Genomic DNA, 20,964 nt, shown 5'->3' with positions numbered 1-20,964 from the left:
ATTCCATTTATCAGGTGGCTCTTCAAGTTTGTCTGCTAAAAAATAAGAAATCATCATCTTAATGTTTTCAAATTAAAAACTATAATACATAGGAGAAGCATACATAACACTATAAACTTTACTCTGTTGGATCAAATTCCATCTAGATACAAACCAAAAGATGATTGTGTTCCCTTAAATGCATGTATTGAGTTAGGAAGTTCTCTCTCCTTTTCTGGACTTTTTTTTTTTTCTTTTAACGTTTATTTTGTAGATGTGTTCAAACATATTGTTAATTTTTCCAACAAAATAACTATGTTGAGCATCCTGGAGGAGGTTATGAAGCCTTTTAATGAGCAGTTCTAAGTAGTTAGACCTTCCGAAAGTTGTCTTATAAAATGTAACAGTTTTCAAACATATTTTAAAAGATGTCACACACTATTATTTTTCATTGTGATAACCTACTTACATATGTGGTCTTTCAATATCAGATTCAATAACGGTGTATTGTGTAATGACCATTGTGTAATTTGACATTGATCGAACGTTGTGTATTGTTACTTGAAATCAAAGAGATTGGCCATAAGTGGGCGGGGCACTCCAGAGTGTATGACCCGTCAGTGTGTGTGTTGTTCGCAGCAAATATACCTTAAATCTTGTCTGATTTTTCCATGAGCGAGTAATGGAACTGTTAATGTTCAGGATGCAGACTAACAACCTGAAGACCTACTGGCTTCTATGTGTTTAGTCGGTAGTTCTACATCAGGAGAGCAGTGACATGAGACTAACTTACCGTTGTTGCAACCGGCCATCTTCAGGACGTCTAGTTAGTTTTCCAGGAAGCTGACAGTAGAACGCAGATCGAAAGGAAACAGCGTTCTCTTAAGATTGGCTCAGAGACCGCTTTTAAGCGAGCTACTTCCGGGTTCATGACGTCACTGTGTCGAAATTTGTTTAGGTAAAAAAAAAGAACAGGTCAATATTAAAAACGTTTTTGTGCTGCTAAAAGTTATGTAAGTTAACTAGTACAGTGCCCGTAAGAAGTATGCTTTCATGTGGGAGCTTAAGTAGACTTGTCAATTATGGCCGAATGAGTGTGTGTTTGAAGATTGGATATACAAAGAGATGTACATACTCTGTAGAGTGCGATTTCCCCTGGTTTAATTGTATGGGACATGTACATGATTAATGTTTGTTTTTTTAACTTATTTTTATATTTTATTTTGTTTAGCATATTTTTCTGTAACTTTACTTTTCTGTCATCAGCGTCTCAAACATTTCACGGGAACACACACACATACACAATTTATAATAAAAATATACAAAATAAGTAAATCAAAACAAAAAAATAAATATTTATACAAAAAGTACACAAAACGACAACAGAATTGCACAAAAATTACAGAAAAATACACCAAACAAAAATATAAAAATACACAAAACTAAATATTTATACAAAAAATGACAACAGAAATGCACAAAACTACACCAAAAAAAAAATACACAAAATGACTCAAAAAAACATACATTACAAATACACCACACGAAAAAAATATAAAAATGAAAACTTTGCCCGTTTCACTCAATATGTGACCTGTCTGACAAGAGTGGAAGACGTTAGACCTGCTGTATGCTAATGTTGCTGATGCATATGGCTCCTCTATGAAGGTAGATATGTTGCAAAATGTGACAGCTTGTAGAATGTGATGTGAAGTTGTAAAATGTGATGTGAGCTTTTGTATAAAAAATCCACACGTGAAATAAATTTAATGTCACAAATGATGAGAAAAAATTTATAGACTGATATTTACACATAAAATTACAGCTGCAAACTTGTAATCCAACATTTATTTACATTGAGTTTTGCAACACATTTTGCGAGATGTCTGTAGCAAAACTGATTCATGCTCGTAGACACACCCCGTGTGAACCATCCTCTCACCTCCTCCCCTGGCTCCCTGAATACCCACACTTCTTGGACTGTGCTGACACCCCTCCCCCCACACTGCCTGCTTCCTTCACAATAAACATAAAAGCTGACCAGGTGAAAAGGCAATTGGTCGAACTTCATGCTGGAAAAAATGCAGGACCTGATGGAGTCTGCCCCAGAGTACTGAAGGCTTGTGCTTCACAGCTCTGTGGAATATTCCAGCACATCTTCACCATGAGCCTGAGTCTGCAGAAGGTCCCTGTGCTGTGGAAGACATCCTGCCTGGTTCCTGTTCCAAAGACGCCACATCCCAGCAGCTCCAAAGATTACAGACGGTTGCGTTGACCTCCCACATCATGAAGACCCTGGAGAGACTTATCCTGGTGCAGCTCCGACCATCTATCAGACCACACCTGGACCCACTACAGTTTGTCTACCAGCCCAAGGTTGGAGTTGAGGACGCCATCACCTTCCTGCTCAATCGTGTCTACTCTCACCTGGACAAGCCGGCGAGCACTGTGAGAGTCATGTTCTTTGACTTTTCCAGTGCTTTTAACACCATCCATCCAGCTCTACTGGGTGAGAAGCTGGTTGACGCCACCATTGTGTCCTGGATTGTAGACTACTTAACTGGCAGACCAAATATCTGAATCAGATTGGTATATATTTGTATAATAATAATAATAATTATTATTATTATTATCTATCCTACTTTATTTTCTACTACTGTAATGTGTTTCTGACCCCTATTTTAACAGTCTTTTACTTGATTATACACTTAATTATTGTTTATTCTTTCTTTTGTTTTCGTTAACGTTTTTATTCTTTTATTTGTGATTTTTGTGTCCAGAGGAGCAGGCAGAAGGAGATACTGGCCATTACTGTAGAAAGGCTGACCCTTAAGAAAGTAGAGACAAGTTAATAAGAACTGACAGAAGCGTTGTGAGGTATTTTACTGTGAGAAGGCTGAGTTACCCACATTCTGCAGGCTGTACCAGGTACCAGGGGGCAGGTATGCAACCAACTCAACAACTCCTTCGTCCAACACTGGACTAATGAGGAGTGAACTCCCCCACAGGAACTGGTGGTCTATAGTCCAACAGTTGGGATCAGTGGGAAACCTGGAAAAAAATGAATAGAAAAAAGTGGGATTCCCATAATAAATGAGTATTAAGATTTCAGAGGAAAAAAGTGAATAAAAGAAACATACTCCATGAATAGAGGCCTTGCCACAGTGTCAGCAGAGGTGTGAGCATGATGGAAGAGTGTGTAGAGGAATGGGAGAAGGGAATAACGAAGGTTTAGTGCACTCCGCATAGCTGCCTGGGCTTTCTGTCCAAACACATACGGCTCTTGAGGCTAAAAGGGACACGAAAAAAAAAAAACGTACAGTTACATCGATTCATGGGCCGAAAAAATCCTAAAACTACTAAATGAATTAACATTATACCAAAATACCTTAACGTAATTATTTTCATTCCTTTTGACTGCCTATGAGTATGTCCAATACCGATATGTCCTGCATTAAATTGGGCCTGAATAAGGGACTTGTGTTGGCTCATGTGAATGTATGTAGTTTGCGTCATCAATACACGGATATAGAGCGAATTGTCAGAGATAACTGTATCAACATCATTGCTATTTCAGAGACCCATCTTGATGATTTGTTTACTGATTCATATATTGCTATTGATGGTTTTTCTGTTTTTAGGAAAGATAGAAATAGGTTTGGAGGTGGAGTGGAAATTTACGTACAAAATGATTTACCTGCTAAAATACGTCTTGATCTGATGAGGGAAGACATTGAAGCCAACTGCGTACAAGTACACCTGCCTTATATTAAGCCAATTCTTATCTGCTGCTTTTACAGGCCCCCGAGTGCAGATGCTATGTATATGAATAGGTTGTGTGAAATGTTTGACAAGATATCAGATGAAAATAGAGAGATTTACCTGCTGGGTGATGCAAATGTCGACTGGTTGGTGTACTCATGTCCCAATAGAAAGAAGCTACTCTCTGTATTAAATGCATGTAATCTGTCTCAGGTTGTTGGAGTTCCCACAAGAATACACAAAAGAAGTGACGGGATTATCTCTGAGACATGCATTGACCATATCTATACAAATGCTTCTCTGCAATGTTCTAAGGCAGGGGTGTCCAATTCCGGTCCTCGAGGGCCACTATCCAGCATGTTTTAGATGTTTCCCTCTTCCAACACACCTGATTCAAATGATCAACTCCTCATCCAGCTCTGCAGAAGCCTGATAACGATCCTAATCATTTGAATCAGGTGTGTTGGAAGAGGGAAACATCTAAAACATGCTGGATAGTGGCCCTCGAGGACCGGAATTGGACACCCCTGTTCTAAGGCCATCTCTGTGCCTGTAGGTTTTAGTGACCATAACATCATAGCCATCTCCAGACTGTCAAAGATGTCTAAACCTAAAGCTAAAGTCATTTTAACACGGTCCTATAAGAGATTTAATGAGCTGTCATTCATTGATGTAATAACAAATGTAAATTGGGACATTGTGTGTAGTGAGTATGACCCTGAAGCTGCCCTGAATTTATTTATGTCAATGTATATGAATATTGTTAACAAACATACTCCCTTAAAAAAACATGTTGTTAAAAATAGGTCTGCCCCGTGACTTGACCTCAGTCTCAGGACCCTAATGGCAGAGAGAGTAATGGCCAAAAAAGCATCTGTTATTTCTGGATCAATTGATGACAGGCAGAATTACTGTTCTCTACGTAATCAAGTTGTAAAACTACATAAGGTGAAAAAAAGGGACTATTTTCAACAAAGGTTATATGACGCGAGGCATGATGGTAAACAACTATGGAATGTTTGAAATGAAATTATGGGTCGAAAGACAACTGTGTGCACACCCTATGTCCAATCGAATGGGTTGGTTATCACTAAGCCAGGTGATATTGCAAATCACTTTAACGACTATTATGTGGGTAAAGTATCTAAACTGAGGCAGGCTATGTATACTTCAGACAATATTAAATCAAATGACTGTATTAAGAATGTTATAATGAATGACAAAAGTTGTGAATTTGTATTTCATCAAGTTGAAGTGAATGAGGTGGAGTGCTTGCTCCGATCTCTACCTTATAGTAAATTAGCTGGACTAGATAACCTGGACAGTAAACTGCTGAGAATGACTGCTGTTGTTATAGCATCTCCTATCTGTCACATTTTTAATAGATGCTTGCATTTGGGCCTATGTCCAAGCACCTGGAAGGAGGCTAAAGTTATTCCTTTACCTAAGGATACTAAATGTGCTTTTGACGAGTTGAACTCTAGACCTATAAGTATTCTACCTGTTTCGAGCAAAATCATGGAAAAATTGGTGTATGCACAAGTTCAAGATTATTTTGTTACTAACAAGCTTTTATCAAACTCACAACATGCCTACAGAACTGACCACTCTACCTCTACTGCAATGATACAAATGACTGATGATTGGCTAAAAGCCATTGATAATTCTATGATGGTGGGTACTGTGTTTTTGGATTTTAGTGCTGCTTTTGATGTTCTTGACCATTCTTTACTGGTTGAGAAACTTAAATGTTATGGTTTTAATTATTCAGCCTTAAAGTGGATCAAAAGCTACCTGTCCTCCAGATCACAGAAGGTGTATTTGAATGGCAGCCTGTCCAGTAGCAGAGGTCTGGACTGTGGAGTTCCACAGGGTAGCTGCTTAGGACCCTTACTCTTCTCAATCTTTACGAATGATCTATCTTGGGCTACAAAAGTGGCTAAAACTGTTCTCTATGCAGATGATTCGACATTGTATTATGCTGCACCGTCATGCAATGTATTAAACGAGGTCTTGAGCAGAGAACTAAAAATTGTGCATGACTGGGTTTCATGTAATAGACTTGCTCTCAACATTTCCAAGACTAAATGCATGGTGCTTGGTACAAAGCGCAGGTTATCCACAAGCCCAAAGCTTGAGTTAAACTTGTGCACTTCAATAGTTCAACAAGTTGAAAGTACTAAACTCCTTGGCGTAATGGTGGACTGCTCTCTGTCTTGGTGTAACCACATTAATTATATTGTTTTGAAAATGGGAAGAGCAATTGGTATTGCGAGGAAATGTTGCTCTTTTGTGGCTCGTCCCCTTTTATGTCAAATAGCTCAAAGCTTAGTCTTATGTCATCTGGACTATTGCTCTACGGTGTGGTCATCTGCTGTCAGTGGTGAACTCAAGAAGCTCCAGGTTGTCCAGAACAGGGAAGCACGGTTAGTACTGGGTTGCCCACTAAGATCTAATGTGATCCATATGCATGCCTGCCTCTCATGGCTTACTGTTGCCAATAGGTTGTCTTTTAATACACTTACGCTGTTCAAGTCAGTCATGAGCAGTAAATCTGTGTGAGATGCTTTGTATTATTAGCTATGTTTTATCCTTGCAAATGTAATGTATTGTAATATGTATGATTTTGTGAGTGAGTAATGCCATTTTAATCAAATTTTTTTTGCATTTTTTGTTGCATGTTTGCTATTTGGACCCCAGAAAGACTAGCTGGTTGCCATGGCAATAGCTAATGGGGATCCCCTAATAAACAAATAAACAAATGACGTGTCTGACAGCAGACGGTGAGTCGTGAATATCTCGACTGCAGTTTTGGTCATTACCAAGTTATGAATTTAACAAAAACAAGTAACATGTCTCAGTCTTTCCTGCCTTTATTTAGAACCTAGGTTCCCAGAGTGAGGTACGGGTACGCAAACTGTAATAGTGGGTATGTGAAATAAAATGAAAAACAGTGTGACCAGAATATAAATAGAGCAGCAGTCAGGGGCTTATATGCATTTCCACTAACAACATAATGTTAAAAATAATCTCATGGATGAGATTGGATGATCTTCAGGGCCAGGTTTGGCCTGCAGATCCTGTGTTTGATGTGTTTAGTTTACAAATAATCGAACTCTCTGATACAAAACAGTCACACTACAGAGAAAAATCAATGAAGTGTTTGTAACTCACAGCATTGGGCTTGTCATTGTGGTTCCTCATAAATGGGTAGAAGGCTCCGAGCTGCATCCATCGAACACACAGCTCCTCAGTGGTGTTACCTCCAAAGCCGCAGACATCTGCACCGACCAAAGGCACCCCGAACAGACTGAACTGCAGAACGGCTGGTGGTCAGTGTTTGTCAGTTAGTTAACCTCAGTTAAAATACTTAAAAAAAAATATTTATATATTTAATCTGGGAATGATTTCAGCACTTTGGCAGGTAAGTGAAGTTGAGTGATGGCAGTAACTATCTTAGCGCTACACCACATTATCCAATTAACTACAGACTGTAATGAGAAAAAGATTTCTCACCAGGAATGGAGTATCGAAGCTGCTCCCAGTCACTCCTGATATCTCCTGTCCACACGGCGGAAAATTGTCCAATTCCCGGAGAAGAGGAGCGAGAGAGGACGAAGGGCCTTGTCTGCTGAATATTCATTAGAGCTCTAAGGAGCATGAAAACACAACAGGATCAAAAGACTAAACAAACTTCTCAACAACCTGGAAAAGGCTTTTTTTCACTTGACTGTTAATGCAAGGTGCACATTACTGCAGCCTGACCTGTGCGTGGCGTACGCTTCTGTCAGTCCATACAGGTTGTGCAAGTTGTAGTGAGTTGACAGTTTCTGTTGAGCAGACACGCAAAGAGTTCCTGAGTTCAACTGGCGTCCAACCACTCCTGTTTGATGGGAAAGTGAACACAAAGGCCTCACATTAATGCTACAGTAAATAGTGTAGAAGGCAACAAATGAACCTGTTGAGTGTTAGAACCAGTATGTGTGTGCAGAGAGCCTGGTAATGAACTTATCCTGACAATCGGGTGTGTTGGAGCAAAAAAAACCTCCACGATATGGTTTGGATACTCCGACTCTAAATGTTGCTTACTTGGTGTGTAGGGGGGATTCTCAAGATCAGAGTCTGGACAGCCGTCCACTGAACCTTGGACAAAACTGGCCGGTTCGTTCATGTCCTGAGTGAAACATGGGAGACAAAAACACCAATATTTCTCTTTCATGATCCAAAAATTCACCGAGGTAAGACGACTCCAGTGACTTTACTTTCTTAGATAACATCTCACTCAACTTCCACTGAGCGATAGAACAGATATGGGCAATTGGTGGCCCAGGGGCCATATGCGGCCATCAGTCTACTTTTGTGCGGCCCCCAAAAAAATACACAAAAAGAAAAAATAATACCCAAGTTGAAACATAAGGCACAAAAAAATACACAATGATCCCAAAAACACAGAAAACGACAACAAATATACAAAATTGACACCATAAACATACAAAATGACAACAAATATATAAAAATGACTCCAAAATCACACCAAACAGTAACAAATATGAACAAAATAGCCAATATACACAAAATGAATCCAGTCCGAAAATACACGAAATAGAAAAATATACGGCAAAAAAATATACACAGAATGACTCCAAAAAACACAAAATGGCAAAAATATATATAAAATGACTCCATAAATAAACATACAAAATGACTAATAACAGACAACAACAAACATACACAAAATGACTCCAAAAACACACCAAACGGAAAAAAATATGAACAAAAAAACACCAAAAACAAACAGAATGGCAATATTTTTTATTTATTTATTTATTTATTCAGTTCATTTCCGACATGGTTGCATTCACAGAAATTCATTTGACATTCAGAGCAAAATCACATCATTGTTTTTTTTTTTTTTTTTTTTTTTTTTTTTTTTTTTTTTTTTCCATGCCGGAAAGGGCGACGGAAAAAAGCATTATGCTTATCTAGATCCGTCCCCTAATTTGAACACAGATAATTTTACATCCAACCTCGTTTCTTCCCTTTTTTTTTTTTTTTTTTTTTTTTTTTTTTTTGTGATGTGTTCTTGTCTGCAGTCATTGTTCCTGTTGTTACTCCTCATCACAGTCTTTTTCCCCCGTGTTTCCACGAGCTTTCTTTTCCAGTCGTTGTTTACGTTCCTCCAACTCTCCAAACGTGAAGTTCTTCTTCTCTCTGAGAACCTTCGTATCCTCTGAGAGTCGCCTCAGCTTACGATCCATCAGAAAGGCACATGCACAGACACATACCCCCATCATCAGCAGGCCAAAGATCATGACTCCTAGCAAATAGATGTCCTCCACATCCTCCACTTTCAGCTGGGAGAGACAGAGCATCTGGCTTCTCCCTCGTGCGTCCACGACATATCCACTTGGGTATGTGTCCTTTGGACACGGTATTTCGTGCTGAAGCAATTGCCTCGTTGAGAAGATTTTGTCAATGGTGCTCAATGACCAGTTGATGAGTTCCATGTCGTTGCTGTAGAGTTCAATGGAGAGTTGACTTGAGATCTGTATGTGTGTAAAAATGTCCTCCTCGTTTCGTTCTTAAATTGTTTCAGATTATCTGACTGTTGTGTCTCTTTGTCAAGGCTGTTCCAGAGGTTCATGGCTCTATACACAGTACTATGTTTGCCAACGTTTGATATGATCCTGTTTGGTCTAAACACATTATTATGTCTGAATTCGTAGGGATTTTGATTGTAAGTGAAACGTTTTTGGATTTGATGTGGTAATTTTCCTGATGAAGCCCTAAATGCGTGTATTTGTGTGTTATAGTGTATTATTTCTTGCAGTTTTAGGTATTTTGACTTCTCAAATAAATCGTTTGTGTGTGTGTTGTGTGGTACTTTATGTAAAATTCTTATAGCTTTTTTTTGTTGTTTAAATAGTGGTATATTGGAGCACACCCTGGGGGCGACCATAGCTCAGGTGGTAGTGGGTCGTCTTCTGATCGAGAGGTTGGGGGTTCGATCCCAGTACCTGACTATGTGTCGAAGTGTCCTTGGGCAAGACACTGAACCCTAAGTTGCTCCCAGTGGTCGACTAGCGCCTTGCATGGCAGTCCTGTCCCACTGGTGTGTGAATGTGAGAGTGATTGGGTGAATGAGCTGATATGTAAAGTGCTTTGAGACTGCTTCAGTGTGGTGATAAAGCGCTATATAAAATCAAGTCCATTTACCATTTACCCTCCGATCCCCCTTCTTAAAGAGAGGGACCACCACTCTGGTCTGCCAATCCAGAGGCACTGCCACGCGATGTTGCAGAGACGTGTCAACCAAGACAGTCCTATAACATCCAGAGACTTAAGGTACTCAGGACGAATCTCATCCACCCCCGGAGCCCTGCCCCTAAGGAGCTTCCCCGAACCCGATGGTGGCGCACGAAAGTAAAGGATGCCGTCAAGCTGAAGAAGGAGACCTACCTGGCCTTTTTGGCTGGTAGAACTCCGGAGGCAGCCGAGAGGTACCAGCAGGCCAAGCGTGCTGCAGAGGCAAAAACTTGGGTCTGGGAGGAGTTCGGAGAAGCCATGGAGGAGGACTATCGGTCGGCCTCGAAGAGATTCTGGCAAACCGTTCGGCGCCTCAGGAGGGGGAAGCAGTGCTTCACCAACACTGTTTACAGTGCAGGGGGGGGGCTGCTGACCTCAACTGGGGTTGTTGTCGGGGGGTGGAAGGAGTACTTCGAGGGTCTCCTCAATTCTACTGATTAAATCAATTTTAGTGAATTTATCCTAAAAAATGAAAACATACATTTGTGTCACTAATGCAACTTCACAACAGTCAATCGTACCAATGATCTGTAGGTACTGTCGTATCACACTTTGAGGGTCTGGGCCCAGGAAAACGTACAAATCCAGGATCCCCCCTGTGGAGACCCAAGTGAGAGCAGGAGTGGGCTGCAACATCACCTCTAATGGAGACATTTAGGAAGACGGGTTGGAATCAAAAACATTGATTAGTGTCTGTGTGAGAGTTTAAACAGGGACTTGGGAGGAGTTTTATTACCGATTGCATTGCTGTTGAGGAGAAAAACTCCATGTGCAAAACCATCCTCCTCCTGCACTATGTAGAAGGGGTGGGAGCCATAGAGGTTTACATCAGCCTGAGGTGAGAAAGGAAAAGATTAGATTTTTTATTTAGTATGTGTATTTTACCACAATGAGAAGAAAAAATAAATAAAAGAATAAAAAATCAAACAAGGAAAAGAGAGAATAAATGGTTACAAAAGCCTGCATGTGAAGCCTGTATATGTTCAAAAAGGAATATAAACATATGATCTTACCCTTTGTAATATCTAGAACTATACATTAATCTTATTATAATATACATATTTCCACTATAGATTAGTACCATCATGTTCCACCAGCTGCTTCTGTCTACAGCAGTGTTTTTCAACCTCTGGGTCCTAACACCATGTGGGGTCGCCTTAAATGTCTAGTTATTTGTAAAAAAAAATTAAATAAATAAAAAATAAACCATTACTGATCAAAAATTACATTTTTAAATGTTTTAATTTATTATTGTTTTTCAAATAACAACTGTATTTTATATATAAACGTTCTCAAAAATACATCTAGTTTAAATTAAATGCAGTATAACTACTCTGTGTTTGTAACGCACTTTAATAAACATAACATGATCAAAAACGAATTATAGATAAAAAAGGGAAAAACGTCCCTGGGGTCTCCAGGTAATTTGTGAGATCAAAATGGGGTCACGACCCGAAAAAGGTTGGAAGCCACTGGTCTACAGCACAGTTGGGGTCAATTATAATTGTAATCATGTAATTGATAATTAATTACAATTATTGCGTGGATAAAATTGTATTTTTATTGATTAGGAAGCCTAACCAATAAAAAGGAAATAAATTACCGGTAGATGACAGATATTTGTTTTTAGTATATTTTACAGCTGATTTAGGATCCATTATCATAAGAGATGGTTAACTTTTATTGGGTTATTTATTAAAAGCTCAGTAATTGTGAGTAATTGTAATTGAACTTTAGTAACTGAGAACGCAATTGTAATGGACTTTCTGAGAATGTGGAAAAAAATGCTGGTGACCATAATCGTAAATTGATTTGTAATTGAAAACGTAATTGTAACTGAAAAAAGTCATTAAGTCCAACCCTGGTCTACAGTGTCCTCACATGAGGCGCCATGTCTCTGTTCCAGAAAGTCAGAGAAGTCCAGTTAAGATCCAGGATGAGAGTGGTGTAATGTTCCCCCAGGCCAGAGACGAGGGTGGAGGCCAACATGGTGGACAGCTGAAGATACTGGTCAGCAAAGAGCAGAGGAGCCACCGTGGTGTCCATACTGAGGAGGACCAACACACACAGCAATAGAATAATCACCATCAAACAGATGGACATTCATAATAATTCACTTTCAGTTTGTGTTTGTTTGTTTCAGTTTCAATATTCAAACATAAATCACAATTTAATAATATATAACAAGACAAACAGGCAATGCAACAAAGTACATTTGATTTGCCTTTATCAAATAATGCAAAACAAATAAATGAATAAATGTGTATATATATATAAATAAATACACACACATATACCTTCCTTTATATACAACATTTAACAAAAAACACTTTATACTCTAACAAACTATCAAACAAATTAAACTAATAATTTTCTACTGCTTCACATAACTTACTAAACTATATAAATAATGTCACACACTTTTATTTCTTTACCAACATTAATAATACGAATAATAATAATAAGAATAATACAATTTATTTATAATGCACTTTACATTTAAAACAAATATCAAAGTGCAACAATGGGTGCACAGGAATACAAGCAGGTTTAAAAATATAAAACAGAAAGTGAACATTTTCTCTGTTATTTTAAAATAAACAATATCTTTAAATTTCACGAGTTTCGATTTAACAAATAATGGATGTGTGTGGTCATAATATCCTGCTTTTTTTAAATCAACTATACAGCCTTTTTTTTTTTTTTTGCAATAAAACAAAATCATTGATTATGGTTTCAAAAGTGGTTCTCCAGAGTTCTACACAGTATGTTGTATATGACAGTATCAAAGTACAATACATTGTAAACAAGGAATTGGAATGAGGTAAATCTTTTGTTTTCTATAACACAAGTGTAATTCTTTATGGCTCCTACTGTGTTGTTATTAACACATTACACATATTTACACTAAAACTCTTACCAAATAACTTTATTGATTTACAAATACACTTAGTATTTATTAGGCAGCAAGTGAATATCCTTAAAGTTAGTTTGTTAGAAACAGGAAAACAGTCTAATCTAAGAAGATTTCAATGATTTAAGGGAGTTTAGTCATAAGGGAGAAAAACTCTTCCTGTGTGGGTTAAACTATAAATACTTAAAGCTTTCTTAAACCAACACAGAACTGGTTATTGACGAACATTCACAATCCTTCACGTCTCGTTCTACTTCACCAAACTGTGCTCACATCACCCTTCTGTTGGATTTCCGTTGCACTATAAAGCCAAACGGGTCGTGCTGGTATTGGATGGTGTATAAGACTTCAGCAGCATCCGCTTTGCTCTGAGGAACAACACCTGGGATTTGGACCTCATACCGCTGAGATGATGGGTCCTTTACCTTCAGAGAAAAAGAATATCAGTAACGTCCACCGACAGCGTATTCAGAGCAGTGTGTGAAAAACAAAGCACATTATTTTAAGTGTTTACAACTGTCAAAACATGCTGTTTGTTTATGTTTTTATTGTCTTGTTCTTCAGTGTTGCAAGTTTCTTCCTGGTTAAAGGTTAAATTCCTTCTCCATTGTAGATTGTTTGGGATTGCTACATGCATTCATGTTTTCTTATTTTTATTGATGATGTCCAGTCCCTTAAACTGACTGTGTGGTATTAGGTGATGTCTAAAAATAATTTGACTGGTGTTGAAATAAAAGTATAGTTAAAGTATAATCAAAACCAAGTATTTTATTTATTTAGAAAAGGAACAGTATATATTAATGAACATATGAGATATTTTGCTACTCCCACCTACACACTGTATTTATATATTAGTTTTAGTATTTATATATTAGTATTAGTTTTAGTATTAGTAAATGTTTTATCTGTTGTAAAAATTGTATGTCTACCTTTAGTATAGGAATGTCTTTTCTGTTGTGCCTGAGCACTTTATCTGTTTCACCGTGGGAAGTGAGAAACGTCTTTTCGATTCCCTTGTATGTTTGTGCATGCAAAGGAATTGACAATAAAGCTGACTTTGACTTTGACTTTAATTCTGTCAGATTTTAGCCACGGGCTAATTTCTATCTTTTGTCGCTGGACAAGCTGATGGTTCCATTAAAAACATACAAGACATTATAATCAGAAACACACACATTAGGGCCAGAGACAACAGGAAATACACGCTAAGATCACAAACAACAGCAAAGTCAACACAATACAGGACAGGAAATATTTACCACCAGTTTTAGCCTCTGAAAAGCCACTTTCCGAGCAACACTACACAAACAGGCTGATATGCGGTCTATTTATGCATATTCATGAGTGGGCGTGTCCATAGACGGGACACTGACTTCCTCCTCCCTGCACGGTGACGTAGGGCCAGAGGATGGCCGGCCCTCCTCCCACCCACTCCGTAGCAGAACACGAGATAGAGTGTGGGGGCGGGGCATTCTCCGGTACATACATAGACTGTAGAAAATACATACGTAGCACTGCGCGAAGGACGCTGAAATGCTCACCTTTGTGGGCGTGTCTGCTTACATGTCAATCATGGCAGAGAGCTTCCTGGAGGCACGGTTTCTCCAGCTCAGTGCCGCGTCAAATTCGTCATCAAAGTGGGAACGCATCATCAAATTGGAGCGAGATGTTTAGGCTCACCCTGCAGTAAGAAAGGAGCAAATCACCCTCTAACTAACGATTGAGGGAATCAGTGAAAAAAACACTTTGGGCATGTGTATGAAGCCCTAATAGCACTTTATAATGTTTAAAACACAGAAAAGTCAATTTAAAGTCGCGCATGTCACCCGGACACCAGAAGGAACGGACCAGGTGAAGGAGACAATTCACAACTCTTCAGCTACAATTACTGAGAGGGAGATTCGCTCATCCAGATTAAAAACTAGCGTTTGACAGAATCAAGTGCTGTATCCTCTGATTTCAAAGTTGGCCAAGAGGTATCTGGGCATTTCCTCCATGGCGGTGCACAGTGACCAGCTCTGGGTTGGCCTGGAAGGGCCCGGTGGTGGAGGTGGTTTGTGGACCGCGAGTATTACAGCATCGCCCCTGCACTGCTTCCTGGAGCCATGGACTAGGTTACATCGCTGTGCCCTTTCCGCTCTGCAGCGATGTCGACCACCCACCCGACCCATCTTGAAACACGGACACAGCGGAGCACACTTAATTAGGAACATGTTGACCAGCTCCTTTTCTTACACAGTTTAAAATCCTAACCATGATGACATAAATGGTGATAATGAAGACGGCATTGATGACGAGTCCCTGGCAGGATTTTATTATTGATAACATGATAAATGATCACCGTGGGTATTTTTTTTTTTTTTTAATCAATCCACATGTTATTTAAAAACCCAAAATCCACAAGAGAGCTGATATTGTAAGTTTAATATGTTTTTAAAGCTGCTTTGATTATGCACAGCAAAATGTTTAGTTTCTTATGGGATTTATGCAGCTCTAGAAGAAGTCCATCCATCCATCTTCATACCCGCTTACTCCCGTATATCAAGGTCGCGGGGGTCTGCCAGTGCCTATCTCCGGCTCTCATAGGGCGCTGGGCGGGGGTACACCCTGGACAGGGCGCCAGTCCATCACAGGGCAACACAGACAGACAACCACTCACTCACTCATACACTCCTATGGGCAATTTAGAGACTCCAATCAACCTTACAGTCATGTTTTTGGATTGCGGGAGGAAGCCGGAGTACCCGGAAGAAAACCACGCAGCACGGGGAGAACATGCAAACTCCACACAGAAAGGACCCAAGTGTCCACCCCAGGACCTTCTTGCTGTGAGGCGGACGTGCTAACCACTAAGCGCCCTTCTAGAAGAAGTCTTTTTTTTTTCTTTTACTGAATAAGCTTGCTTTTATGTCAGTCCAGAATGAATAACTGTAAAAGCTGATTTATTATTTTCATATTATTATATTTATTTATTTTGAAATATGATTACTGTTGGATTTGGTAATTTAATTTGACATAAATAAAGATAATGATGATGCATCTGTTTAATTACTTTCATTAATGGATACTGACATATATACCTGGTTTAAAAGTATGAAATTGCCACAAAGTGTGAAAAAAAAAGAAAAGAAAAAAGAATGATAATCTTGATAATTGTTAATATTGTATATTAATTGTATCGTTGCACCCTGAATTGTATTCAAATCGAATCGTGAGGTGCCCTTAGATGGTACACCTCCAATATAATCGTAAAGTTGTTTTTTTGTATTGATGAAAACAACACACTGTACTGAAGAGGAAATCCCATCAGTGAACTTTCCCTTAGAATCCCAGTGTACTCACAGTGAGATGCAGGCAGTCCGCATTTAGCTCCATCACCTCCAGGCTCAGAGTTGAAACATCTTTGGGGAGATTAGAGGGCGTTTCACGTGTACAATTTCATTGTTGGCTTCTTTCTCGTGATTTGTGTCACTATCTTCTGGCCAGAATAGCAATCTGAGCAGAAACAGAGCACCTGGGAGGCACTTTTTCTCATCAGATGAGAACTGGCGGCTCAGAGCTTGTAGATCTTTCAGCGACACCACCTTCTGGGTTTCTGGTGACTGGCATTTCAGAGAAATTTGAGTCAAAATGTAATTCACAATGTCTCTTTGGCCAAAGTTTGACAAAATTGAATTGCTTTCGTAGAGAGAGAGAATATTTTTAAGAAGACAGACAGAATCTCTTTGCTCAGTCAGCATGGAGGGAATAGTTGTAAAGCTACCTCCTCCAAGATGGTAGATAATCATTTTCTTTTGGAAAAGGTGTCAGGTTGGCTGAAACTGACAAGTTATGTTGCAGAGTTTCAGGAGAATATGTATTTTCCATATGCTGAAGACTTTTTTGACAGTCAGGGGATGGCTTATTTTCTCTTCAGGACTCTCTGGGGTATCTTCATCTGAAGCAAAGTCTGTCTGAAAGTAACTGATCATCTGAAATCCACCAGCAAACTTTCTCTTCTCTTCAGGAGACAATTTGTGAGTGACAGACATTATGTAGTGGAGACTCTTTGTATCTTTTCTCTGGATCATGGCAACGTCGGCAGCTCAATAGATCAAAACAAAGTGTTCCAAACTGGACTTGTTTTGTCTTAATGGCAACCTCAAGTTCATCCCTCAGATCATCAAGGTATTCTTTGTTGGTGTCTTCAATAAGGAGGAGGGTTGGAAGACACCTCTGTGGATCTTTTTCTTCATATTCTCTCAGTTCAACTGCATGTTCTGCAACAAGAGATGCTGGCTGAGAAGGTTTTACAACTGTGCAATGCAACTCTTTTCTATTGTTCCACAACATCAGTCTTGCCACAGTGCTTCCACCACATCCTGGGTGATGATAGATGTTAATGACCATGACTGATGTTTGATCTGCATTGTTTTGAAAGCGTCTTTGAGAATTTTGAATGTGTCATTATATGCATCCTTTTCAATTATGTTTCCAACAAAGTTGTGCTCAGCCAGCCAAAAATTCAATCAGATCACTCAAGCTCCACAGTAAAACTGGTGTTCAATATTTTCTTTTTTTCATCATTGAAGTCTTCTTTTGTCTCATCACAATGATCAACTGTCAGAATCTCTAGAGAGTAAATCTGTTCCTCAACTTGTGTTTCAAACAGACAAGTCCCTTTCACACAGACTGATTAGTGTTTTTAGCACAGGCATTGACAGGCGGCAGTTGCATTAACATAGGTTAACAACACTGCAATTGTCAACATCTATTCCCAAAAAACCTTCTGCTAAGCTTTTCCATTTCTGAAAGTTTTCCTCTGATTCAAAAATGCAGGTGATGTCGTCACAACCTCCCATTTCTGCAAAAAAGTCAAAGAAAGTGAGCAATAGAGGCTTATCCACTGACGATGGGAGAAAAAAAAAGACCTGAAAAACACCCTTTGGTAAGATATGTTTACAGATCAAAGACACAGATTCTTGCAGAAATGTCCTTTTTGTCCTGATCCATGTCAATTCATCACAAGAACTTTCATTTCCTTTAAAGTCCGTTTGGGCATTACAAAATATCCAACTTGTTTGGTCAAACAGATGCATTTGGTTTGTGAATTCCTGGATGTTCATGCCACTGGGTTTTCTATAGTTCTGCAAAAATAGCATGTTCACATTGTGAGCTTTCGTCCAAGGTTTTGACAGAGTCCAGGAGCACAGAAGAACTGATTTTTCTCTGCCTCTTTTCTTTGCGAGTCTCGAACTTTGACCATCGGAAAAAAATTACCGAAGTTTTTGACTCTCACTGGTTTTGTCTTTGAACCCACTCGCTGCAGGATCAATTCTTTCGCAAATTTCACTTTGTTGGTTGACTCTTTAAAATTTGGTAATTTGACACTGTACACCTTACCCTCAACAATATGTATTGAAGGTATAATATCAACTTCAACAACATACGTTTTATCATTTTTTTCTTGATCCATGACCTCAACAAACCTTGGAGATCGGACACATTTGCACACATGCTCTTTGTCTGAAGAAACACTCCTATCAATGTATTTCAGGGCACCTAAAAAGATGTCCTTGTTTTGCACTGGTATTCCTATTATTTCACCATGCTTATAATCTGTATCACCGTGCACATAATCCACATCTTCTTTACTGCCAATCACACCAAAGTGTATTGTTCCATTTGTTCTGAAATTCATACAGCCAATTGCAAATTTCAGGACCTCTCTGGCAAACTTCACTTGGAGCCGAGTGCTGTCCAATAAAGCATCTGCGGCAAATAACTTATGCTCATGGCATGGTTGGATCAGATTAAAAGCACCCGATGCAGGTGGTAGAACTCTGTGCTTCACATATGAAAAATAAATAACATCTTGATCAAATGGCCGTGGTTTGCAGTCATCTTTTGAAATCAGTGAGAACTGTCCTGGAGCGGACTGTATGTCCTTAACAACAGCTTGATCTCCGAAAGATTTTTGTTCAGAAGAATCTTTACTTTTTGTGGAAGTCTTTGTTCCTTCATTCTGCTTGTTTTTCTCCTTCCTTTTTTGTTGGGGACTAAGAAGCTCATTTCTTTTTTGAATAATGAAAAATGCAGGCCCTGATTTCATAGAAATACTTGACATCAGGTGGTCTTGATTTAGACAAAGTAGAATTTTTCCATCAACTTCAGCTTTATAGATCTCTTCAATGTAGTTTTCATTCACTCCAATTGATCTAAGCCAGGCGCTTACTTGTAAATCATTCCATTTATCAGGTGGCTCTTCAGGTTTGTCTGCTAAAAAATAAGAAATCATAATCTTAATGTTTTCAAATTAAAAACAATAATACATAGGAGAAGCATACATAACACTATAAACTTTACTCTGTTGGATCAAATTCCATCTAGATACAAACCAAAAGATGATTGTGTTCCCTTAAATGCATGTATTGAGTTAGGAAGTTCTCTCTCCTCTTCTGGACTTTTTTTTTTTTTCTTTTAACGTTTATTTTGTAGATGTGTTCAAACATATTGTTAATTTTTCCAACAAAATAACTATGTTGAGCATCCTGGAGGAGGTTATGAAGCCTTTTAATGAGCAGTTCTAAGTAGTTAGACCTTCCGAAAGTTGTCTTATAAAATGTAACAGTTTTCAAACATATTTCAAAAGATGTCACACACTAATATTATTTTTCATTGTGATAACCTACTTACATATGTGGTCTTTCAATATCAGATTCAATAACGGTGTATTGTGTAATTTGACATTGATCTAACGTTGTGTATTGTTACTTGAAATCAAAGAGATTGGCCATAAGTGGGCGGGGCACTCCAGAGTGTATGACCCGTCAGTGTGTGTGTTGTTCGCAGCAAATATACCTTAAATCTTGTCTGATTTTTCCATGAGCGAGTAATGGAACTGTTAATGTTCAGGATGCAGACTAACAACCTGAAGACCTACTGGCTTCTATGTGTATAGTCGGTAGTTCTACATCAGGAGAGCAGTGACATGAGACTAACTTACCGTTGTTGCAACCGGCCATCTTCAGGACGTCTAGGTTGTTTTCCAAAGAGCTGACAGTAGAACGCAGATCGAAAGGAAACAGCGTTCTCTGATGATTGGCTCAGAGACCGCTTTTAAGCGAGCTACTTCCGGGTTCATGACGTCACTGTGTCGAAATTTGTTTAGGTAAAAAAAAGAACAGGTCAATATTAAAAACGTTTTTGTGCTGCTAAAAGTTATGTAAGTTAACTAGTACAGTGCCCGTAAGAAGTATGCTTTCATGTGGGAGCTTAAGTAGACTTGTCAATTATGGCTGAATGAGTGTGTGTTTGAAGGTTGGATATACAAAGAGATGTACATACTCTGTAGAGTGCGATTTCCCCTGGTTTAATTGTATGGGACATGTACATGATCAATGTTTGTTTTGGTTTTTTTTTTTACTTATTTTTATATTTTATTTTGTTTGGCGTATTTTTCTGTAACTTTACTTTTCTGTTTGGCGCTACAATGGGTATGAAGTTTAGTCATCAGCGTCTCAAACATTTCACGGGAACACACACGCATACATAATTTATAATAAAAATATACAAAATTAGTAAATCAAAACAAAAAACTAAGTATTTATACAAAAAGTACACAAAACAACAACAGTATAGCACAAAAATTACACCAAACAAAAATATAAAAATACACAAAACTAAATATTTATACAAAAAATGACAACAGAAATGCACAAAACTACACCAAAAAAAAATAAAAAATACACAAAATGACTCCAAAAAACATACTTTACAAATACACCAAACGAAAAAAATATAAAAATGAAAACTTTGCCCGTTTCACTCAATATGTGACCTGTCTGACAAGAGTGGAAGACGTTAGACCTGCTGTATGCTAATGTTGCTGATGCATATGGCTCCTCTATGAAGGTAGATATGTTGCAAAATGTGACAGCTTGTAGAATGTGATATGAAGTTGTAAAATGTGATGTGAGCTTGTGTATAAAAAATCCACACATGTGAAATAAATTTAATGTCAC

General features: G+C 38.5%; 2 protein-coding genes across 2 annotated transcripts; both read right to left on the bottom strand.

The window, feature by feature from the left end:
• Nucleotides 1-1,809: 1,809 nt before the first annotated feature.
• LOC114468240 (lysosomal alpha-glucosidase-like) lies at nucleotides 1,810-16,390 on the bottom strand (the record flags this gene model as incomplete). Its single annotated transcript, XM_028455021.1, has 14 exons — nucleotides 1,810-2,807; nucleotides 2,889-3,030; nucleotides 3,120-3,268; nucleotides 6,916-7,067; nucleotides 7,258-7,391; nucleotides 7,507-7,624; nucleotides 7,831-7,915; nucleotides 10,201-10,396; nucleotides 10,459-10,477; nucleotides 10,569-10,688; nucleotides 10,784-10,880; nucleotides 11,929-12,094; nucleotides 13,235-13,386; nucleotides 16,304-16,390. Coding segments are annotated over 14 exons (1,737 nt in total), but the record flags the coding sequence as incomplete, so codon positions are not given.
• A 386-nt stretch (nucleotides 16,391-16,776) lies between these two features.
• LOC114468887 (sterile alpha motif domain-containing protein 9-like) lies at nucleotides 16,777-20,334 on the bottom strand. The gene is made up of 2 exons (XM_028456024.1): nucleotides 19,947-20,334; nucleotides 16,777-19,219 (listed from the first exon to the last, which is right to left on the bottom strand). Exons 1-2 carry the CDS (start codon nucleotides 19,963-19,965, stop codon nucleotides 18,105-18,107), a joined length of 1,134 nt encoding a protein of 377 aa, XP_028311825.1. The 5' UTR covers nucleotides 19,966-20,334; the 3' UTR covers nucleotides 16,777-18,104.
• Nucleotides 20,335-20,964: the final 630 nt, after the last annotated feature.

This window comes from Gouania willdenowi, chromosome 8 (assembly GCF_900634775.1).
Source record: "Gouania willdenowi chromosome 8, fGouWil2.1, whole genome shotgun sequence".
NCBI lineage: Eukaryota > Metazoa > Chordata > Actinopteri > Blenniiformes > Gobiesocidae > Gouania > Gouania willdenowi.
This window is presented reverse-complemented; position numbering and strand designations above follow the sequence as displayed.